The 25,736-nt window shown below is 41.2% G+C and overlaps 1 protein-coding gene across 1 annotated transcript; it reads left to right on the forward strand.

The window, feature by feature from the left end:
* The first annotated feature begins 478 nt into the window (after positions 1–478).
* Positions 479–25,638, forward strand: ngef (neuronal guanine nucleotide exchange factor). Its single transcript, XM_086125727.1, has 15 exons — positions 479–1,051; positions 6,108–6,204; positions 7,290–7,592; positions 7,958–8,022; positions 9,585–9,823; positions 10,096–10,256; positions 10,379–10,531; positions 16,917–17,046; positions 17,145–17,219; positions 17,620–17,709; positions 18,107–18,270; positions 18,351–18,509; positions 21,123–21,202; positions 21,280–21,384; positions 21,459–25,638. The coding sequence occupies exons 1-15, from the start codon at positions 829–831 to the stop codon at positions 21,701–21,703; spliced, it is 2,289 nt and encodes a 762-aa protein (XP_085981853.1). The 5' UTR covers positions 479–828; the 3' UTR covers positions 21,704–25,638.
* Positions 25,639–25,736: the final 98 nt, after the last annotated feature.

Here is a 25,736-nt window from a genome sequence, read left to right on the forward strand (position 1 = left end):
CAAAATGCCCTCAATCTACAGAAAGGATAATGGAGGACAGGAGAGAGCATGGTCGAACACCAACACATTCAGTTTTATTCTCGCTATACAAAAAGGCTAAAGTGAACTTTAAACTCTTATTGTCAGCTGACCAGAAAAAATTACTTGTGTATGGGGCCCTGGCTCAACAGGATCAGGAACATTACTCGCAGTTCTTGGCACACACCTTCACACACTGACACGACTAGCTAGCAGCTATTTTAGTCATTTCGCTCTCCGCTTTTGATGTATAATTTAACTTTGCTTTAAGGCGGGGGAGACGATCTAAAATGGAGAGCCACATTACACTGTAATCTGCCAGTGGTTCACTTTTCTGGTTCGGCAACCGAGTGCATTTTAGGGCAGAGAAACAGGCAGGCAGGCCAGGTTGAGTTGAGGAATGTCAACGCGTTACTGGGTGGTGTAGAGTGAGGGACGGAGCCAAACAGAGGAGGGACAAAGAGCAGGAGAGGGAGAGCGAGTCATAAATGCAATAATTACAGCTTAGGTAGAAATGAGCAAAGCACTCTGGTCCCACTGGCTGCCAGCGTAGCTAACAACAGGACAGAATGGAGAGGAGCTGAGCAACATTGACCTTTTTGTTTTGCTGCTTACACTACAATTCACCACTCCTGTTTGGGATTTACGAGTATTTTTTTCATAAATATAATCACGAAAGCCAATCATTTCTCAAGATGGATTTTCTTCTGGATTCTGGCTGATTAGGATGGATTATTTTCATCAAGTTTCCTCCGAGTCGCACTGAATTTCCTGAGCAGACTTGAAATCGAGAACCGTGATACATTCACCATGTCTGTGGCTGCCTTGTTTCGGGGCAAGTGGGGGACAAAATCCCAGGACACGCCAGACAAGCATCCCACCGCTTTGGCTCTGTCCAGCCACGCGGAGTACTATGATGACGATGATGATGATGAATCCAGGGTAGGCCTGAGCAGAGAGCCTATTCGCAGAAACTCTCGCTTTTACCGTTCAATGAGGAGGAAGAGAATGGCTGCCTCTGAAAACTCAGAAAGTAAGAAAACATCGAATCATATGGGGATCTAGGTTGTTTTTGCTATATACTTGTGGAGTTTATACCCAATGGCCACATGTCAGCCAGTGTTTCTTAAAGTGTGGCCCACAGAACCACCAGTGGTCCCTGAGACACCACAAGTAGACCAACTTCACCTGATTTAGTGATGTATTTATTTTGCGACACTACCTCTAACTACATAGAGAGTGCATGTCCAAGTTTTAGTCATATTTTAAGATCGTTTACTGTTCAGTAAGTGCTGGTTTTTGGCATAGTAAAACATACGAACATTCAAAAGGCAACCTTTAAGTTTCATTGTCAACAGTTTCTGTTTACGTTCTATCGCCATCCTTGTTGCATATCCTCGAAATGAAGCCCCATCCATATCCCCACAAACAATGATATTTTTCAAAACACGGCTTTTTATCCACATGCAAATGTTGTTTTTAGCCATAATACATTATAATTTTAGAAAACTCCAGACAGTGCGAATATTTTTGCAGAACTTCCTTATCAGCTTCCGGGTATTGACGGAGAGAACAGCACTTTTATGGCATGTGTCATTTGAAATGTGCAATGTGGACCAAAGTTTTTAAGCTGTATTCAACAAGAGAAAAAGTCAGATGACGATGTCACCCTCCGTGTGCGAAATTCATTTCCTGCTCTGACATGCTCAAGAGAATTTAAAAATAATGTGGGAAAAAGAGGTGATCAAATGCACAACAACGTCAACTGATGGTGCTTCTCCACGCTTTGGATTATTTTTCGTCGTTACCCCCTAACCGGGGAGAGTATAATTGTTCAAAAATATATCTGTGTACGTGTGGACATAGCCTGAGAGGTAGTCATAATAGGTTTATATTGATTAACTGGTCCCTTGTCGGTAACAATTTGAGAAACAGTCTAATTCAATCTCATTAAATGCAATCTACTGTCAAAATGAACACCCTTGCGTTGGAGCCAATTTACTCTTCACCTCAGACCTCTCCATGCTTTACTTTCAGTACGGCTTCAACTTCAGACGCCATATTGTGTCACTCTGTATCACTGTCAAATTGACATATAGAGTCAGACGCTGCTAAATGTGCGACAAAGGCTTCCCACATATTCTACTGCAGTGCAAATCTGTGTGGGTGCAACCTGAGTAACCTGTTGGGTTAAAATAACACAGTTGTCTGAGTAATATCGAAATGTTCCGCGTCAACATCTGACGTCATCAGACAAAACACAAATAATTAGGAGTAAACTTTTAAAGTGAATTCGCTTTTTACTCACAGACTAGCGTTCAACAACTGCCAAGTGAATGATGGAAATGCTTTATTATTATTATTCTTATTGACTTTTTTTTTTTTTACTGTGTAAAGAAACCATTATTCTCAGCAGGAATTAACCATTCTCACTGAGCCACACCAAAGTGTTTGGCTTGGACTTTGCTCAGCATAGAGCAGGCCTCCAGAGGGTTATAGGGTGATAGTACACAGTAAGACAGGCATGCATTAGAAAGGCAGTACAAGTCATAAAAAGCACCAAGGCTTGTCTGAAAGTGTTGTCAGAGATCTGTTGATAAGGTTGTTGATTTTGTAACACATACAGAAAAGTGGAAGCACTGATAATCAGATGATTTCTCAGTGAAGTCAACTTCTACTCAATAATAAACCAAAAATACATGTGAACATGGAACAAATTGTATTTATGCTCGGTGCTTGATTGGCATTTTGCTTCCTGGGTGACTTCAAGCAGTTTCCACGCTTTACTTGGGCATTTTTATGCAAATGTTTCTTAATTATGCCTTATTCTTCTGACACTGAACTAAACACGTTATGCACTGATGACGCCGCATTAACAGGTTCATGCATATTTTCTAAGCGAATTTTTAGGGCGTGTCTGGACGGATGGATGTTTCTGTTCTGCTATTTAAAACCTCAATGTTTTAATGCAAAGGATTATGAGGGTCACACCAAAAACAATAATGTAATATACAGTTCTTTAAAAATATACTGAGAGACAATGGGTGCTGTTCTGAGATGTGTTTTGACAGTCATGAGACAATTTTGTCATTCATTGTTAAAATTTTGATTTTACTCTCATAAAATCCAACTTTATTGCTGTTGTTGATACAGCTGTTGTTGTATACATTATTTTCTACCCCTCCCCGGGTAACTCAATCTCTATCTATCTATCTATCTATAGCCTCTTGTGAATTGACACTAAATAAGTAAAAAATACTTGACTTTAATCTTGTAACATTACAGGCTCTATTTTCGTAGACAGGCGCACGTGGGCTCAGATTAAAAACGAGTGCATCTTCATTATCGTGCTGGAGCAAGCCGAGTTTACCATGTTTGGGGGTTTGGTAGACCACGCTGTGCCATGCTGCGCATGCCAGCAGACTGAGGCCGTTTTCCGTCTCTGGCACAGCTGACAATTTGCTGACAGAAAGTAGACTACACCTTAGTCCAGTTAAAAGTAGGTCTAAGTTGTGGCGCAGTTGGTGTGATGCGATTTTGGTGGCTTTGATTTAACCGCCGGCAGACAGATTCTGTGCTTTTGGTGGTTGTTAGCATACTTCATTCATAAATATAACAACAGCATGTATCAATCCTTCTGAATTATTGTAGAAATCAATTCATTCAACCGATTATTATTGTTATCATTATCATCTTTAATATATTGTTTTCAAAGCACCTCCTACTGTGCACAGCAATGGGTGAGTGTGTCTTAGTGGTGGGGGTGGGCAGTGGAGGATTGTTGTCACACCCAGAGGTAAGATCAATGGTGGAAGGCAGTCACCAAGTGCCCACTTCACAGTGACCAACTTTGCATCATCTGCAAGTAGAGATCTTGCAGTTCATTACACAGTATCCTCTGCTGCATGGACTCTTGTTCTGGTTCTGCCATGTAGACCACGCGCCTATCCTGCGCTGAAGTAAGTGAGAGGAGCCGCTTCAGTTGGCCAGGAATCAAGCCGACTGTCTATGAAAACACCAAAGGAAAGAAAATTCCACTTATGCGCATAGTTAGACTAAGTTTTTAAGTTTTAAATTTGCCCTGGGCTCGAAAATAGAGTCCTATAGCTTTATTTTCATACAGTGACCAATTTATTCTTAAAATGCTTTTTTTGTAACAAGCACAACTACAAACGATATGGTGGAATGATATTAAGGTTGTAGCGTGCAGTGCAGTCACTTACAGTACTAGGTGACATACAGCAAGTTCATGCTGACTGACCTCCCACCTACACTCCCCTCCAAAAGTTTTGGAACAGTCAGGCCAATTCCTTTATTTTTGCTGTAAGATGGAAAAAATGGTTTTGACCTGGGAAGATGAATAGGAGAGAAAAATATTAATATAACTTTTATTACTGGGTACTTAGGGCGGCCCGGTAGTCCAGTGGTTAGCACGTCGGCTTCACAGTGCAGAGGTACCGGGTTCGATTCCAGCTCCGGCCTCCCTGTGTGGAGTTTGCATGTTCTCCCCGGGCCTGCGTGGGTTTTCTCCGGGTGCTCCGGTTTCCTCCCACATTCCAAAAACATGCATGTCAGGCTGATTGGACGCTCTAAATTGTCCCTAGGTGTGAGTGTGGGCGTGGATGGTTGTTCGTCTCTGTGTGCCCTGCGATTGGCTGGCAACTGATTCAGGGTGTCCCCCGCCTACTGCCCGGAGATGGCTGGGATAGGCTCCAGCACCCCCCGCGACCCTAGTGAGGATCAAGCGGTTCGGAAAATGGATGGATGGATGGATACTGGGTACTTTACATTTACATCTGACACAAATTAGAAAGTAGCATCATTTGTAATAAAATATGATATTTCTAGATGAATAAAACTGTGTATTTGAATAGTTATTTGTTTTGGAAAGGTTCATCCATTCACTCTTCTCCTTAGGACGTAAAGTGCATGCTCTCTGGTGTTTGAGTCTGACTTGGCAAGTCGCAAACCTTCCACTCCTTTCCCTTGATTAACTCCTTTGTTGTTGATGCAGTTTGGGTTTTGGGGAAGGCCATTTTTATCTTACGGTGGTGGAACAGTGGTCGACTGGATAGCTCGTCCGCCTCACAGAGATCCAGGCTTAGATTCCGGGCCCTGGCCTTCCTGTGTGGAGTTTGCATGTTCTCCCCGTGCCTGCTTGGGTTTTCGCCAGACAGTCCGGTTTCCTCCCACATTCCAAAAATATGCATGGTAGGTTAATGGAACACTCTAAATTACCCGTAGGTGTGACTGTGCGTCTGAATGTTTGCTAGTCTGTGTGTGCCCTACGAATGGCTGGCAGCAGTTTCGGGACAGCTGGGATAGGCTCAGCATGCCTGCAAACCTTCGTGCGGCTCAGATATGATGGATGGATTATCTTGAGGGCTCTCCCAATTAGTTTTGTCACATCTTTCTTTGTATTGGCAGACGACCTGTTCCCGTAGACTTCCGAGTTAATTTTGATGATGCTGTCATGTGTTACATAACTGAAGACAAATGAGGCCCCACCTCCCAGAAGATATCATGCAAACCCAAGCCATCACCTCCACCGAGTTTCACAGATGAGCTTGTGTGTTTGTGATCACAATCAAATATGTTCTTCCCCAAAGCTTAAGCCTTTCCATCACCTTGGTTAAAGTTAATCTTTGACCCGGCTGTCCATAAAACCCAAGTTTGAAACCGAGCGTAGAGACATTCATCATTGTTTATTGTTTGAATAATAATCAATTCGTCGGTCTATACAGTAATATAGACTCCCAACTATAGTAGCGGCTAGCTAGCTAGCTAGATGGCTAGCCAGAATCTTTATGAATGCTGTTTTCTTTAATATGATGAATATTGTGCACATAATGCACTTGCTGAAAAACATTTAACTTATATTTATAGTCAATCCCATTGCAATAAAATCACAGTGTCACACTTCAGTGTTCATTGCTCTGGCACTCACTTAGTTCAGCCACAAAACAAACAAACAAAGAAACAATCAAACAAACAGTGCTTTGTTATTTCATATTGTGCTACATTTCATTTTTCTTTTCTTTTTTTCCTCTCTCTTTCAAACCATGTCCAACTTTGACTCTTTACACCAGGTTCTCCCAGGACTGGAGTGGACAGCACCACATCAGCAAACTCTTATTCTAATAGTCCATCACCCCATAAATCACCGGAACTGTCAGCGGGTGGTCGGTGAGTTGACTTACTGCACTTTGACTATCAAACACCAAAACAAATGTGCTTGTTGCATGTTGAAACAATGCTGGCAGACACACTGAGGGCCATTAGACCGTCAATAAAAGAGACGCAGTATCTGACATTTTCAGTTTTACAGTATACATCGAACATGATGCGAGCGCTTCAAATTGTGAGTAAAGTTCTTTTGATCAACTGAGACTAAAACGAGTGTAAGTAGTCTGTTAATATGTGTAACATTCCACACCAACAGTAAATGATAAATGTCATATACTGTATGTGGCTCATTAAACCATACGGTACCCATACTGTATTTGTCAAAACTGCAGTGTAAGTAGATACAATATAAAATCACACGCCAAAAACCCCGTGTTATTTGAGATATCTGTCTTGACAAGTACTTTCGAGGCATGTGTATGTGAATATTTCTAAACACGAAGCACACATTCCTTTAAATTATCATTGGGATTTCAAAGGGGTGAAAAAAAGAACTAGTATACACCTTCAGTTTGTGAGAATTATTGGGAATTAGCTGCACAAGGGTGGTCATTTATACAAACCGTATCCATCCATGATCCCTTTTACTCACGTGGGTCTCAAGCTGGCTGGAACCAATCCCAACCGTCTTCAGGCAGTATGTGTGGTTCACCCGGAACTGGTTGCCAGCAAAACAAAAATGAAATGTATCGTGTACAAACAATTTGTCTTGTCATAATCAGACATGCACGTGACTTCACTACTCCTACTTTAAATCGGATTTGTTTGTGAAGCTATCTGCCTTCAGTTTTATTTTCAGAAACTATAAATAAGGAAAATTAAGACAAATGTTTACATGCTCACAACCCATAATCAGTGACCCATTATGGCAATACTGTCCAAAGGCGAAAATTCCAACAATTAGTTGTATATATGGCTAGACTTGTAGCACGTCCACGAAAACAAACCAACAAATGTACATATCGTGATCACACTTTGCGTTGGAATTTCTGTTCTAAGGATGGGCTTGGATAGCTATAAGTCAAAAGTGGCTTTTGTGTTATGAAATGCAAGTCTCTGATTTCACCACATCTCCCTCATTCCAGACCTGTGTTGCCAAGCAATGGTGTGGCCAGCAGCAGATATTATGCTTTGTGCAACAAGGATGCTGTGAATAAGGGAAGAGGAGGTGTGGGAGGAGGCAGCGTGGACGTATCTTCTACCTCCTACCACAACAGTGCTTTAACGGCCGACTCCATCTCATACCGGACTCACAGCATACTTAGCGGAGACATTAAAAAGCTGTCTGAGCAAACGACTGCAGCCTGCACTGTACGCGACATTGGAAATACCATGCGTTCGGGAATGCCTAGTCCGGAGGGTGCTGACCGGGACAACTTCAACCACAGGTTTGACCAAATTACACTGCAAATGCCGGATATGGGCAAATAATTAAAGCTTGTGGGTTTCTGCTACAACTAAATGATCTGAAAACCAGCATGCAAGGAACATAATAAGCAAACGTATAATTTTTTTGTGCATAGCAACTGAAAATTCTATTTAATAAGTGGTGTTATATTGTGCTGCCTGGGAGTGAATGTTAATGAAGAGTAAGTAAAACACAAACAAGTCACAGTGTCTGTGCTGTGACATAACTGCTTGTCCTGCCGTCTCATTTAAATTCTTATGTCCAGTGACACATCGTGAACATAATCTTCCACCTGCTTGCCCGCTTGTCTTTCACAATTATCTGTCTGCTGTTCTTTAATTTCAGGTTGCTGAGCAATGGAGCTAACTCAAAGACATTCAGTCACACCATCAACATTGTCAAAAACATCGGTGAGAACGCGAATTGCTGTTCAACGTGTTCTCGAGCTGTCATCCCCTCTCGGGCTGCCACAAATTCGATTCCTAATTGACCTGTTATACTTGTTAAGACATAGTAGTGGTGCTATCAGAGGTACAACTATTGGCTTATGGGTCAAGAGTCCAATAAACCTTTTATCTTCAATGCATGTTTCAGGTCAAATAATGCATGCATTATTTGAAAATGACTGGGAAATGTCAGTTCCTTATTGTTGCTTACACATACATCTCCGCACTGTGCATTTTTCAGCTGCGTATTTTTTCACTCTTATGTAACGTGCAATCCAGTTCGACGCCCACCAAACCAATCTGCAGTTATGACTGGGGGAGATTATGCAACGCACCCCTGCTGTTTCAAGCCACCTTAACTTTTGGTATAGACGCAGTCGATAGAAAATGAAAAATATGGCTTTTCTTATCGGTGAACTTTGAACCCGCCCAAAAATTCTTGGTTTCCTTCTTCAACTCCTACATTGAATGTAAAACGGCAATGTCTCTCCATTAGTACAATCACATTGTCTTGCAATACTTTATGTTCAGATTCATACTCAGTAAAAAAAAAAAAAAAAAAAAAAAAGACAATTCCATTGGTTAACCTTTTCAGGGACAGCGATTACTACAATGGACAGCTTACCACACCGTTATCGGTTTACAGCAGACATGTCCAGCTCCGGGCCTGGAGGGCCACTGTCCTGCCTGTTTCCAGCTCTCCCGCCTGCAACACACCTGACTCAGATGATCAGCTCATCAGCCAGCTCTGAAGCAGCATTCGAACGATCCTGATGATTTGAATCAGGTGTGTTGATCCTGGGAGAGCTGGAAAACAGGCAGGACAGCGGCCCTTGAGGACCGACTTTGGACACCCCTGGTTTACAGGGTGCATGAAAGGGTTAATCTTTCGGGGTGCTTATACTGTCTCATTTGCTGTTTAACGCTTTTATTTGGGAAGGCCTCCTCTGGTCTGGACCGAAGTAGATAAATAAAATAGAGGGTGCACACATGTCCGCTTCTCTGAGCTTTCACACTGGCAAGAAAAATAACCCCAGAACTACCCCCCACCCAAAAAAAAACCCCAGAACAAAAACAAAACTTGTTGAACAGTATAGGCAAAGACGAACCCTTTTAACTTGTATACTATTGATTACTTAATCCACAGGAGTTGGATTAGACCCTTTTCTAACCCCAAATCTCAACTCTTCATTCAATTTAACTATTATTTTACAGTTGTAAAAGCACAAAGCTTGAGTGATGTTTGCCAAACAAATCATGCAATTGACTCACTGTGGCCACCCCAGTGTAGTACTTCACTTAATTGACTTTCATGATGCTGCTATATTCAATTTATGGTCAACGTCCCATTCATGGTTACCCCCTAGCTTGTCTTCATACAAGGATGTAGTTTACCTTTTACCACAGATTCCAAATCTGCTGAGATCTTGAAGAGGATAAATGATATAGAAAAAGCGGGCTCTGCAAAAAACAAACAAACAAAAAAAACCTTCAAGCTAATGTCATATTTTATTTTGTTTTTCCAGCCTTCTTGTATCAGGAATACCGAGACACATCGAAGAAGCAGGAGATTGAGCAGAGGCGACAGCGTGAGCATCGAAGTCCTTCCACCATGTTTGCGGAGTCCAATGTCTCTTCGCCCCCAGTGTTACAGCTACAGCTGAGGAACAATGCCCGCGCGCTGAGCTTGTGGCAGAACCTGGAAGTGGTGCAGGCCAGTGGACTACTCACCCAGTTGCCCCACAAAGAAATTATAATGCAAGAGGTGATCAATAATGCTTTGCAATTGGGATGGGCATTTTCAATGGCGCAGCTTTCTTCCCCAAATGTTTTTTATTGTCGTTGTTTTTATTGTTATTGTTTTGCACGGATATTCTTTGTGATGCTTGTTAGCGCACAACATATCCATTTTTAGTTTAGTCAACACAACATGATTTTTTTTTGACAAGGCACAATTTATTATTGTCATAGGTCAATATTGTGTTGGTTGAATTACTCTCGTTTATAATAATGACAATATTCCTTTTTTCTGTCCAGGCCATGTTTGAGCTTATTACTTCAGAGGCGTCATACTACAAGAGTTTGGAGATTCTCGAAACTCACTTCCTTCGGAATCCTTCTTTAATAAACATCCTCAGCCAATCCGATATGCACTTTCTCTTCTCCAACATTGAAGAAGTCATGAAAGCCAGTGAACGGTAGGATAACGCTTTGCTGAACACAAATCGCTGGTCATTCACTTCCTATTCAATTCATTCCAGGAAACAGACTTTTTTTTCCTTTTTAGCAATCACTCATAACACTGTTCTTATGTTCTTAGGTTCCTGATGGATCTTGAACACCGAATTGAGAAGTCCATTTTGATTTCGGATGTGTGTGACATTGTTTACAACCATGCTGTTGAGCACTTCAGTGTCTTCATCAAGTATGTCATCAACCAGGTGTACCAGGAAAAGAACTACAGGAGAATTTCGTGAGTATTCTTTATTATTATTTATAATGTATTGCATTCTGCTCCGTAGTCCTTTTCAATATCAATAGGAGTCATTTGTTCCGATAAGAGTGAAATGAAGATTGCCTCTTATGATCACTGCAACACTTTCATTGATTGTCAATGCTCCAAAGTGCACCTGTGTAAAAATGGTTTGTTTCATTATGGCACTATAGTTCCACAATGAAATAGCCTGATTAAAAAGTAAATGGTAGATGCTACACTGACAAAAAAAATTGAGTGATATCTATTTGGAAAAAAAACTAGTAACGTTTTTTTTTTACTCAGACATTCTAAGTAAATTTTACAATGAGAGTTTTTGAGTACATTTAATTACATCCATGGAATGGAACCCTGCACCTCTGCACTGTGAGGCCAACACGCTAAACAGTCAACCACTGGGCCGCCCATAGTATTAGTTTATTAAAATAAAATAAAAATGTCATTAAATGGTTGAGGGGCAACCCCAGATACTTCTGACTGGGAGACAGGCAATCACTATGCGCCTTCATCTAATATTGGTGACGAATGTGCCTCAAAACATTTTCGGCGGTGGTTGTGGGAGTGTCTGCATTCCCAAAACATTATTTTTGTGTAAACAGCTAAAACAATACAAATTTGACCAAAAAGTGACCAAAAAAAAAATCCTTGGGTTCCATTGGTTTCGGACATGTACATCGGTTGGGCATGATTAAAATATATAAAACTAACATATGTCGTTTGAACATTTTTGAGGGAAAGAGTAGAAAATGACACTAGTTGATCACATTTTATTCATGTGAAACCGAAAGTACTTTTTTTAAGAGTATTGCTCATGCTCTTAAATGAGAAGGCGTGTGCTCACTTTTAGGTATCGCTGCACATTCGACACTAAGATTCAGCAAATTATCTGTATCAAAGAAAGAGAGGTCTCTGTTTTACGAGGTCTGAGGTCCACAGTGTATAACCTATTCACAAAAAAAAATACCTGAAAGTCAGTCATAACATCAAGGGTTTATACCCCTGACAATTGATTGTAATACTTTGGGAATATACTGTACCTGCATCTTTTGACAAACTAACCTGTTTTATGGCGGCGAGGAGTTTCTTATATTTGATTAAGTGATTGAAACAGCTTTACTCATGTGATTATAGAGTGGAAAATCACCTATTTCTTGAGATAATAACTTTGGTATTTGCAGAATTCCAGTGCATGATCTGCAAAGAAAAATTAATCACCAAGCGTGTGAGTGAAATAGGAGTCACGCTTGTAAAACAAAAAAAAAGCATTGTTTTTGAGAATGACAACTGTGAAGGGTGTGGTTGTGAATTTAGACGTGCACTGTATATCGCTTCTCATCCAACACATTATACAAAACAATACAATACAATACATGCTGATTTATATAGCGCTTTCACCACACCGGCAGCTGTAACAAAGCACTTAACAAAACACTTAACATAAAGTAAAATAATAAACACAACACATAAGCTAGTGACATGTTCCCACGCTCCACACAAGACAGGTAGCACATATGCACTAAAACACCAGTTCTATGACATGCCATAGTCGTTTGCTGATGTACATGACATCGGTGAACATCAGTCGTTGGTTGTGTGGTGGTTCCCATGGCTGACTTAGTACAGCAGGCTTGAGACTTGTCCTGATCAATATCTAATTAATGATATACTGTACCCATCTCAGGGTAGGCAACTTACTTTATGGTCCTGAACAGGATAATCACATTACAAAATGGATGGATGGGTAGTCAAATCAAATTGCCCTTAATCACAGAAACATCTCAAAGGGCTTCACATGCCCACAGTTGATTTTAACCCCCAGGAGGGCAAGGGAAAATCTCCAAAAAAAATAAAATAAATAAATCTGGGGGGAAATGAAAAACCTTGAGAAGGGCCCGCAGATGGGGGAATCCCCCTTCCAGGATAACCAGGCTGCAATGGATGCCGAGTGGGCAACATTTCACACATAATTATGGTGCTATGCAATGTTAGTTGAAATAATGTCCATTCAGTCAAATGATACACTGCAACAAGACATCTTTAGTGAAGTGGGTCCCCGCTCGTTGGTCAATGCAGAAATCTCTATTACCTCGCTTCCGTGGATGTGGTTAACCTCCGATCTTTACAGAATCCAGATAGTGACTTCCAATTCGGTCATCGTCACCTCACCTCACTCCCCAAGCCGGGCAGGGAAGAGGGGTCAGCAGAAAGAATAGAAGCAGCAGTCAAACAGGCCAACTCGTAGGTCAGCTAAATGCAAGAATATATAAATCAGTATTTTGTCGTGTTTTAAACATCTCTACTGAGGTAGCGGCTCTAATATCCGTGGATTGGGCACTCCAGAGCACAAGAGCCTGAATACATAATGGTCTAGAATCTGTTAACTTCTCTTTGGCTCTTGGGATCACTAGAAGTGCATGTTCTCCCCGGGCCTGCGTGGGTTTTCTCCGGGTACTCCGGTTTCCTCCCACATTCCAAAAACATGCATGGCAAGTTAAGGGAACATTCTAAATTGTCCCCAAGTGTGAGTGTGGATGGTTGTTCGTCTCTGTGTACCCTGCGATTGGCTGGCAACCGGTTCAGGGTGTCCCCCGCCTACTGCCCAGAGATGGCTGGGATAGGCTCCAGCACCCCCCGCGACCCTTGTGAGGATAAGCGGATCAGAAAATGGATGGATGGATGGATGGCTCACTAGAAGACCAGTATTTTGTGAATGAAGGACAGAACATACGGTACCACTAATTCAATGATGTAGAAAGAAGGTACATCAGAAAGATGGATTTACAGTACAGTATGTCTATTCCAATGAGGTGTGCAGAAGTCAGATTACGGTACACTCAAAAGTGTGAGGGGCTCCACCTTGTTACATTGTCAAGTGTGTCTGTTCTTATCAATCTGGAGATGAACCCAAAAAATGATGAATCAATGAGTCACTGTCTTGAATTAAAGCATTTTATTCAGGCAGGCTGACAGTTTTCACTATCTATCTGTTGGTCAGTCGGTCCGCCTGTCCGTCTGTCTGTCTGTTTTATATAAAACTCACTGGAGCCAATGTTATGGCTTCGGCTTGCTGGAATGGCCAGGTGGTAAAAACTGTACTGTTCCAATTGTAATGTTTCAAAATTTTGACTGATATTGTAGAATAATTAGCTTAACAACATATTTAGTACTGTGGTTCAACATAGAACAGCAATAATAATAAATAGTAGTAGTAACTTAAGAGGTGTCTTTCTCTGTCAATTAAAAAATACCCTATCATCATCGATGCAAAGATAGCCGTTTACGCATAATGTGTATGTGAGTGGGGACTATAACATAAACCCTGGGTGAAGGTATGAGAGCCAAAGAGCCATGAGCAGTGTCAGTCTACCTTTTTCTTAACTGGAAAAACTAGGTTTGACAATAAGTGACGGTGACTAAATATTTAGTAGAACTGAATGCTGTGTAGTTTGTTTTGGCATCACAATGGCATCACCACAACGAGGAAATTACTCTTGTATTATATGTGCAGTTTGAAATGAACGGCATCAGTATTTGCGAATCAGTAAACTAGTTTTACACATCCATTCAGATGGAACCAAGGCAAAAACAAAACAAACGCATGAAAAGCTGCAGAGCTGATATAGTTATAAAGGCTGAATGCAGAGAAGGAAATACAGAGAGGGAGTGGTCTGGAAGAGCAGGCTTTTAAAGTCAAAGGCGCACCTACCTTACAGGTGTGTCTGACACCACGCAGTGAAACTGGCTCTCGGGTTAGGATTGTACACAGGAGATTGTACGCAATCACATTGCACCTTGCTCCCTTGATACTGTTCAGACAGAGAACGATCAATTGAGTAGATGTTTAGCAATAAAATAACTTATAGATAGATTGAGAGAGAGAGAGACAGAACTAGATAGATAGATAGATAGATAGATATTAACAGAGGTAAATGTCGTGAGGTGTGGGCCGTGTGCCTCATCCACTGAACAAGTGTCTTTCCCCAAATAGATGCCGGAAAAAAAAGACAGATCGTGCCACCAGCTACGGTAGCTCTAAGTGTTAATACTAATTACTGTAGCCATGTTACCGCAAAGTGGTACACCCATAATGCTACACCCTGATCTGCATGGATTTGCCACAATGGGTGTGTCACCACTGTTAGGTCAGCATAGCAGAAAGCTGCACAAGCTAGGTAAAGAGTGTACGTCACACTCTTTCCTGTCTTGCAGCTGTGTGACGTGTAACTCAACAGTGAATTCAACAAATATTGTAGTCTTAGCCAAAAGGCAGATTGCATGTATTACAAACAACCTAAACAAAATGGTCTTGCAATGGATTGAGCGATAAACCTGAATAGACATTTATTAATCGACACCAAGCTCACACTCAAGCATAAACGTGGACAAAATTGTTGGTACCTCCGTACAATGAAATAAAGGAAAATAAAGGAAATTAACCATTAAAAAGCAGACAGCGATTTTGAAGTGTGGTTCAACTGAATTAATTAAAAAAATAACAACAACTCATTAAACAGGCCTTGATAAAAACAATGGTAACCTGACGTACTGACGCAGGCAATGTGTCAATGTAAGCCTTATTGGATCTCATTGCAGCATTTGATGCAATTCATCATAATATACTGTTGAACTGGTTGAACGCTTTAGTGGGGTAAAATAGAACAATCCTTACATGGTTCAGATCCTATTTGAGTTACTTTGACCGTTGGACGTTTTTGAATCTGATCAAATCGCTGTGACTTGTGGGGTCCCTCAAGGGTCAATCCTTGGACCCCCTTTGTTCAGTCTTTTTAGGTAAAATGTTTCAGAATACCAATTTTAGTTGTCATGGCTATGCGGATGACACACAGCCTTGTTTATCAATGTTCCCATATGACATCAGCTCATTTAACGTGTTATGTTACTGTCTGCAGGGGTGGGCAATTATTTTCCCGGGGGGGCCAAATGAGAAGCAGAAAATATTGTGGAGGGCCGGGCCAAAAGTTAGAAATAGAAATAGAAAATAAAGAAGATAGCACAATGTCTTTGTATGCCAGTAATAATGTAACATTCTCCTCCACCATCACACTCAGCACCGGTTCTCCTCAAGGATGTGTACTGAGCCCCCTGTTGTTCACGCTCTACACATTTGACTGCTCTCCGACTCTTATTAGCGGTCCAGTTTGCGGAAAGTTTTTAACATGATAACAATCAAACCATTCTAGGAAGTGTTCATTTACTTGAGCCACAAGCAATTCACTCTGAGCATGGAAATTGCCAGAATCGGACTGAGTAAGAATCGCTTCCTTGTTTTTCAAAGTCTCGTAGATTTGAGTCTTTCTGACTCCAGGTGTCTCCTGAATGTTTCGTACTTTGTTACCCGCTTCGTTTAATCAGATACATATCACTTTCCCTTCCATGGTCATTACTCTCTCCCTCTTTCTTCGTCTTCCCCTCCCTCCCTGTGCTCTGCAACTTGAAGTAACTGCGCCACCTGGTGTTGAAATACCTGTCATTACAAGTCCAAGCAAAATGAATGCAATCAAACCTTAATTGTGCACCAATCTTCGGCGGGCCGGATAAAAAGACCAACGGGTCGGATCCGGCCCGCGGGCCGTAGTTTGCCCACCCCTGGTCTAGAGCATGGGTGTCAAACTCATTTTTGTCACGGGCCAGATTTTAGTAAGTTTCCCTTGGAGGGCCGTTATGACTGAAACCATATAAAAAGTCAAGAATAACGGTTTATTCACCTATTGTTTGAGATACTATAATGAGGAGTTTGATAACAAGAAAATGCTTACAGTATCACTCTTATTTATTACAAATGAGAATTTGAAATTTTGGTCGCGATTTAGGAAACAACATGAAAGTTGACATCTTTGATTTGCTTTCGCGGGCCACATAAAATGATGTGACAGGCCATATCTGGCCCCCGGGCCTTGAGTTTGACACCCGTGGTCTCAAGGAAATAAACAATTGGATGAACCAAAACAAAATTGAGGTAATTATTTTTGGCAATAAAAAACAGAGTATTTCTCTTAGAAAACACCTGGAGTCACTATCTTTCGAAACCAAAGACCAAGTCCGAAATCTTGGCATGCTGATCGACTCGACCTGACTTTCAGAAATCATATTCAATCAAGCATTAAAACAGCCTTTTACCAGCTGCAAAAGATATCCAGACTGAAGGTTTTCATGTTTAAAGCAGACTAGGAGAAATGTATTCAAGCTTTGGATTGATAAATCTTGATGCATTCTTTAACAGGTAAATGAACAAATGGTGTTTTCTGCAGCTGAGTAAATAAACTCCCTGCTTCACTATTGGAGCAAATATAGTGATACAGTTAATTAATCAAATTTGGTACCGTGAACATGTGTGTCTCTCCAGAGAAGGAAACCAGGCATTCCGGGAGACCATGGCAGTATTGGAGAATCATCCATGTGTCAGGGGGCTGTCCTTTACATCATTCCTCATTCTACCTTTTCAGAGGATTACAAGACTCAAGTTGCTTGTTCAAGTGAGTATACCGACTCGACTTGTAGTCACCATGATGGTTTTGAAGTCTTTGAAATGTATCATTGGTTCTTTTTTTGCTCACCGCCTTCTCTCACACAGAATATCCTGAAAAATGCTGAAGAACACTCTGAGAGGGAAGCAAATGCCATTAAAGCTCATCAGCGACTGGAGCAGGTAAGTTAAAAACCTCAGTAATTAACCCAAAGGCACTGAGTGAGTGGTTACAAACATTACTGTAATTAACGGACTATTTATTCATAAGACCCCCAAAACATCGCACTTTAATTAAATTAAAAACTTCCAAATATCAAGGGACATGATAAAAGGTTATTAGACAAACATATTAGAGTATTCAAGTTTTCATTATTTTATTGCGCTTACGTGACATTGCTAGCAAACATACTTTGGAGTAAAAGTAAAGGAAATAATCATACAGAAAACTCACAATCATGATTGTTTCTAACAATCACACAAAGTGCAATTTTTTTCTGTCAGACTAAGACCATTGACGAACATATTAATTTTTTTTTTATTTATCTGGAATATTTCCTGTATGTGTGTGTCTCTCCTACAGATTGTGAAAGAGTGTAACGAGGGTGTGCGAAAAATGAGTCGGACGGAGGAGCTCATCAGCATTGAAAAGACTTTAGAGTTTAAATCCAAGGTAAAGAACTGCACCATCAGTTTGGCATTTTAACCGCACAACTGCACATGTGCCTCGTAAGTGGGGCGTCCTAGGAGGAGTCGATCACTCTCTAAGCATAGGTGTCAAACTCAGGTCCTGGAGGGCCACTGTCCTGCATGTTTTCCAAGTCTCCCTGTTGCAACACACCTGATTCAAATGAACAGGTTCAATGTCAGGCTTCCGCAGAGCTTGCTGATGATCTGATCATTTGAATCAGGTGTGTTGCAACAGGGAGACTTGGAAAACATGCAGGACAGCGGCCCTCCAGGACCTGAGTTTGACACCTATGGATCCAAGCTCAGCTGAGATTCTGTGATGCAGGCCTGCTATGCAGAAGCATGTACGATAGAGTCAACCTTGCTTTCTTCCCTTGTAGTCTGTGCCCATCATCTCCCACTCCCGCTGGTTGCTCAAGAAGGGTGAGGTGCAACTCATGGCCGGACCAAAGAGCACCAGGACATTGCGAAGCCGTAAACTTTACCAGCCCGTCTTCTTGTTTCTGTTTAACAACCTGCTGCTGATCACCAAGCGTAGCTCGAGGTAAGCATCCTTTAAATCATTCTCACTTGAAATGTAATTAGTCAGTCTCGGTCCTGTACACAATGGCAATGTCTTTGCAGCGGGGACAAGTTTCAGGTTCTTGACTCCTGCACACGGGCTATGCTGAGGACTGAAGATTTAGAGGACCAGGGCCAGATGCTAGCCTATGTCTTTAATCTTAAATTGCTGGAAAACCAAGAGGACCGGCCGGTCAGCTACATGCTCAAGACTTCAAGCATGTAAGTTTGTGAATCACATTTTGGAAAGTTAACCCACGATACTAAAAATGACAGACACGGAAATAGCCAGGTAACAAAATATTCACAGAATTGTGTCATTTCTCACTTGATGGGCATGCAGGCACTGTAAACACACAAACATTTTCAAAACAACGAATACCTACAATGAGGGTCTGAGACATTTTTAGGTCGGTAGCAGTTATGAGATGCAGATCATTCAATGACGGTAATCGCTTACGTTGTCTATTGCCAAACGGGCAAAGGGTAGTGACACTCTCAGGTCATGCATGGATCATGCTTCCTTTTCCACACTATGATGTCTGGGCGGAGCTCCGTGGTGGCCGGGAGTGGTCATGGCCACTTTCTGGACAACCCCTGGCCACCGCACATCTAGATATATATTTTTTGCCTGTGACTTTTTCACATGAATGCAGTATTCTTTCATTCTTTGATACTCTGCTACAATTCATTTCCTTTAACTGAATATTTGAATTAATTTACAATTGCCGTGAACATAAACTCCAAAGGGAAACCTTTGAATCTTGCAGTTAAAATAAACCACAAATTGTTACTTTTACGCCATAGCAAGCAAACAACATGGCTGAGAAGTCACTGTTTATCATACCATCCACAGTCATGGTTTCATGAAGCAAAATGCATACAAAAAACAATCTTGCCCAATACATGCATAATACAAACAGGAAGAAACTTAAGTAAAAAGCAACATTTAGAGTATTGAAGAATTGAGAGGGTTGTATCATTGTGACTTTTACATATGATTAAAAACTTAAAAAAGACCTAGGGACACAATGTTGAGTTGGCCGAAGTACCACTGTGAGAGCAGGAATCGATTGGCACCTGTATGCAGGTCTGACTGGCTTTTAAACTTGAGTTAATTACAGATGGTTTGCAGGCGTGAGTGAGTGCCCTTCAAAGAATGCCCCTCCCAGCCTGAAGCACAAAAGTAACCACAACAAGCAAAATGCAACAGGAACTAGGCCCGCCAAAATAAAGCCTGTGTACAAAAAACCCACAAGACAAATGCTCAACAATGACTTGTCATTTTCGGAAGGAGGAAACGTGCGCGCGCTGATGTCCACCCCTAAGTGATATGTCACCACCCTGGCCACCCTACTGAAAAATTTCGGTTCACGCCCCTGCGAGATGTCTCCATAATGCACTGTCAAGCATCACGCGCCCCATTTAAAGTTAATGAGAGGAGTTGCTTGGATTGGTGGCTGTGTTCACACCCACAATGGCAACACCTGGCCTCCGTGCAGATTTAGAATTTGGATCAAGCTGGGCTTGCGGCAGTCCTGAAAAAAGAGCCATTTGACTTTAATATCATAATATTGTTTGACTTTGACTTGACTTTAACTTGATAAATACTGCTTTATAAAATTACAATCTGATGCCCTGACCAACTACCTATTTGGCCTTGTCAAGATTATGGGTTCTGTTTTTGTGCCAGAGGTGTGGTGCATTTCAGCACATGGGCGGCCTCGTTTAGGTTTTTGTATTTTCACAAGCCAGTGCAGTGTGGGCGCATTTTAAAAAGGGCGTTGTGCTCCATTGTGGGCATGAACACAACCGACTTGTTTCACTGCCGATCGAAGCAACTCCTCTCTCCCCTTTAAATGTCAAGTGCAAGCCGGATATCGCACAGACAATCCTTAAAATGGCAGAAGAAGACACAGATTTGTTTGAGTCTTGTGGCAGGTTGACACGTGCAAAGCACCTTTTTAAGGAGCTGCAAGCAGACCTCCACAGGTGGATGATGCAAAGTTGCTCAGGGAGAGCACAGATCTGTTCAGTGGTCACTCTGACACCGCTTTCCTCTTGGATCATACGCGTCCGTGTGTGACCCCACCTGCACCTCATGCTGCCTTCCATAGATGTGCCAGTAGGAAGATTTTTAACAATTTATAATAACTTGGAGACTGCCTTACACCCTAATATTCTGTGTCTGAGGAGCTCACAATCTATCTGCCTGCACCTCTATCAAATTCCCCTAAACCGCGTTACACTCCCTGCACCAAGTTTAGCCAGATGCATGTCATAGAAATCACCCCGAGTATAAAGGAACACCCAGCAAGGCACAGAGAGGTGAACCATATTCCCAAACAAGCGCATTGAGGCTTGCGCTGGCATGAAAATCAAGATACGCCAGTGTTTATGCTCGAGCGCACCTGCGCTGTGTATGAATATGGAGCCCTTTGAGTGTACTGTATTGTCATAATTTTAAAAAGTTTTTTTTCTAAGAAAATGTTAATTTGTTATCACAACCACAATGTAATTCCTGGATTCAGAAAGGTTGAGTATATCGAACATACTACTGTCAACCATGTTAATATATAACCACATAACATTAATTTCTCTTCATACACTCTAGATGAGGATTCTTTTCCCAAGTTTTTACTAGCTCGGATAAGGGTACACCTCCTCTACAACCACAGTGAGGACAAGAACAGTTCCAATAAATCATTAAATGCCCCAAATCAATATGACATTCCAGCCCATGGTTTTATTTTTGACCACTACTGTAGCTGTCGAGTAGATGTCATTAAACTAAGTAACGAGTGCTGGTGCTAATCAATGGAATCCTGTGGACAGGAGTGATAAGCTTCGATGGATCTGTGCGCTGACTCCAAACCCACGCACCCGTTTCATGTCGACCAGCGCACACCAATCAGGTGAGATTTCGAATGACATAATCACTTTATATGCTAATATGATCCTATTAATGCTGTCCTTACTGTTGTGATTGTAGACTCTTTGCAAGTGCAGTGTATTCAGTCCTACTCCTCCCAGGAGCCTGATGAACTCTCCATTGAGATGGCCGACGTTTTGAATCTCTTGGAGAGAACAGATGACGGTGCGTGACCCTACATCACCTTCGCAGCTGTTCAGTGTTCCAATTAGTCAACATGCATCGTTTTTGGGTTGCAGGCTGGATGATGGGGGAAAGGCTCCACGACGGTGAAAGAGGATGGTTCCCAAGTCGATTAGTGGAGGAGATCCAGAGTCAGGAGGTGCGAGCTCAGAACCTGAGAGAAGCATTCAAGGTTCATCACGCTCAAGAGGGAGCCGGAGCCCTGCAAAGTGGAGCAAGGATTGGCTCAAGAGGGGGGAGACCCACGCCAAAAGTCTCGAACCTCTTCAGTTTGTGGAATGATCCCATGGGAAGGAAATAAATCAGAGCACTTGAAGAAGATGCATGTGCAAAAGCATTGAGTCTTCGATCGATCTTGAACTATGGGCAGATGACTTTTAAGCTTCACTGTCTTGCTGTCAGTTGCCTCTTTTACACCAAGATCGCAAAAAATTGACGCATCAGAGCCATAACAGAAGAGCCATTTATCCACCTTCGCTCTTTATGCAGAAACCATTCAAGGTGAGGCACTGCCGCGAGTGTGTACAGTTTCATATAGCCAAAGGCTTCCCGCAATCAAATCATTAGATGACATCGGCGCCAGCATTGGATGTCACGTGAAGAGTTAGACACCAACAGGTGCTTCCAACACAACAAGGAGGAAACAGTACGGTAGTTAGCACCTCTGCTACACATGAAATTATAAATACAGATAAGTATTGTTATAAAACTATATATATGTATATTAGGGGTGTTCATTGACGATTCATTTTAAACTGGAACAATTTGATCCAGTTAGAAGTACAGCTCCCTTTGAGAGGATGACGCAATGAGTTTCTTGTTGTTATTTTACAATATGAATCAACTTCAGTTAGTCATGTCAATGTGGCCCTCAAAGACATCGATCTCCAATGAAAAGCATTTCAATATAGAGGTATTGAGGTGGAACAATTCGACATTTTTTAAAAATTAAAACCAATTCTCTGCTTCAAATCATATCAGCGCTGGCATGTATACCGTGTATATTATATTTATATGGCATGGCGGTGGTGCGGCGGCTGGCTGGGTTTCGCTAGCTTAAAACTAGACTTGACATGATCAGGATTTTGGGGCCAATCACTGATCACAAGATGAAGCAATATTCCAGTAAATAACTGTATTTACTTCATATACTTGTGTAATGTTTATGGAGTATCAACAAAAGTATTCTCAAGCATGTTTGGCTATTTTCAACAATCTTTTCCATGCCCCAACGAATAAAAGTGGTGGGGGGGGGGGGGGGGTGGGGGGTGGAATATGAAACGTCTCTTCCTTAAAGAATGAGCAGAATTTATAGTAAGAATGCAGCTGCTTTCAAGTTTCTAGTTGCCGAACTGTGCACACTGTGCAAGAGTTTGATTGTGTTTGGCTGCAACGCTCGGTTTGCAGCGGGCTTTACACACAGGTTTCTGTTGTGGCTCTGATACTACCTTCCAAATATAGAATTGTCAAGATGACATTGTACCCCCTCCTTCAATCTCGGTGCCTTTTATACTCTGAAAACGAAGGTCTTCTACAGGCAGTGTAAAAGGGGCTCGTGATTCCAGACCAGTCAAAACAACTCAAGCAATGTTGCATGGCTCATGAATGTGCAATGAAGGTTTTTTTCTTTGTTGTTGTTTTGTGCCCAGTGCACTTAATGTGGTGTGTAATTAATGAAGAATCTACATTTGATAAAGAACCTGTTTGAGGGTGCAATGGCCGATACCCCCAAATTTTGTTGTCGTTAATTTATTGTGAAGATACTGTAAACATCCTTCAGATGCATGGGCAGGGTTTAACTATTTGATTGTGTTCATTCATTTCATTTTATAAATCCATAGTAAATGGTATGAAAAGCACCAATGATTACCCGAGTGTCTGTCTATGACTGCTGTGAGCCTGCAAAATTTTGGTTCAATGACTCCCTGACCACAATTTGGTTCGTCTCCCCATAAATTCCTTGTGGGATAAAAATATACAAAATTTATGACCTAAAACATTTGTATGCGCCATTTCTTTTTGAACCTTTGGAAAAAGACACATAAATATCCAGACGATAGATTCTTGTTTAATTAAATTTAGGCTGTAAATTTGTATAATTTAATGTGAAGTGTGGAACAGCATGGTTGTAAAGCCTGTATGTTTCTATTCGTGTACATAAATGACAACATTCAAATGAAAATGAGAACGTAATTGATAATTTGGTTCTTTAATATATGTATCGCTATATGATTGTTGATGTAAAAAAAAAGGAGAAAAAACACAATCTTCAGAGATTTGCTCATTGTGATTTCTTCGAGTGTTGTGTTGCTCTAAACACAAACTGGAATTGATAAAGAAGAAAGCTAAGGAGGAGGTAATAACATCCTTACGATTCTTTTGTGTATGATTTCTATTTTCTGGATATTGCTTGCTCTTGATAGGGGTCCAGACTTAATATAATTGTAAATCCAGCACAGGCTTTAGGGACTCAACTGTCATCTAGTATTTTATGTGCACAACTTTTTCAGACATTACGGTCGTACATTTTTTGTTCATATAGCCATACACAGCGAATAGACAGACCATTGGTGAATTTGAATTACTCTCGCATGACACCACTCAGCCGATCAAATCGGTTCTCATTCAGTGTCGCTTTGTAATTGAAGTGAGTGGGACAGACATGGTCAGTTCTACACCCTGGACTGGTTTCCAGTCAATCACAGGGCACACAGACTAAGTTCAACTCACGTTGCATGGATGGAAGTCAGGTGACTCCATTTCTTAATTTATTATAGGCTCCAGCGAAGCTGCGACCCTTGTGAGGATTAGCAGTGCAAAAAAATGGATGGATTAATAGACATTCCAGTTCAGTGTGAAACACAACAAATATTTTGGGAGTAAGGTGGGCCCCCGCAAATTGTGATTCCGCACCCGCAGATTCACCTATTCGTGGATTTCCCCCCCAACCCCTGCAAGATTTAAAAAAAATCTATTTTGTGTGTGTGTGTGTGTGTGTGTGTGTGTGTGTGTTGGGGTGGAGCCAACATTCATCAGGGAAAATGCATATTGGACGTTTATCAGTAGTTACATTTGTTATGGATACATTGTTTTCCCAATACATACGCTAAAATGTACAATTTGAGACAATTTATTGGAACAATAGCACCATGCAAAGTTATCTATTGTAGATCAGCTGCCAATTTTTTTTAGAGGTGCACTGTACCAAATCCTTTACTGTGGTCCCCATTTACTATAAAAACAGTTGGGTGCCAAAAAAAAAAAAGTATCAAAAAATGAACTGAGCCTCAATTTACTGGATTAAAACAAAAGCAGAAAGTTGGGTCAAACCAAATCAAAAACATGGTAGAAGGTCAGTCCATTTGATTTATTTTAGACCCAACTGTTTTAAAGGTGACGGGAGAATAACGATGAGATTTTTCACATTTAGTTCTTTGCATCACAGGTTTAATCTGGTAACATTTATATGGAGATGACACTACCCCAGAGATAAGGGATGCTAACCTTGTCAGAAATCTGTGCAGCCTCGGTTAAGCCCCTCCATCATTTTATTTTAGATTCTAAAATAAAGGTGTCAAACTCGATGCCTGGGGGCCCGATCCAGCCCGCATCACCATTTTATGTGGCCTGCGAAGGCAAATCATGTCTTCATGATTTTTTGCACTTTTAACAACAGAGATGTGAGATATTGCTAGTATTTTTTGTTAGCCATCCCTCCTTTAAAATTAATTTAAAATTCGTTGAACAAACAATTCCAAAGTATTTACAAGCTTCTGATTTCAAAACTTGTCATTCGTCAATTTGTTGTGATTTTAGAAGACAATCATACATTTATATCACAGGTGTCAAAATCAAGGCCCGCCACATCATATTATGTGGCCCACGAAAGCAAATCAAGCATGTCAAGTTCTATGATGCTTGCTAAAGTCTGAACCATAATTTCAAATTGTCACATGTAATGTACAATAACAGTCATTATTCTTGACTTCTGATTTAAAAACTAGTTATTCATCAATTTGTTGTGCAATGTGTACAATGTGTATGTAATATATGGAGGGGATTAAACATGTATATGGGTTCCCCAAATTCATCATGGCCCTCCAAGGGAAACCGTAACTACACTGTGGCCAGCGACAAAAATGACTTTGACACCCCTGATTTATGTGGACTCACAGTCATAGCAGGCCTCCGATGTGACCCCTGACAATAAATGAGTTTGACATCCCTGCTCTTAAATATATTTGTACTTTTTTTTTTTCGGGATCTTAAATATATTTGGACATTTTTTTTCAGTTCCCATATGCACCTTTTTAGACAAAGTGGGGGAAAATTCC

This window comes from Hippocampus guttulatus, chromosome 12, assembly GCF_054856545.1.
Source record: "Hippocampus guttulatus isolate MCC_2025c chromosome 12, RoL_Hgut_1.0, whole genome shotgun sequence".
Taxonomy (NCBI): domain Eukaryota; kingdom Metazoa; phylum Chordata; class Actinopteri; order Syngnathiformes; family Syngnathidae; genus Hippocampus; species Hippocampus guttulatus.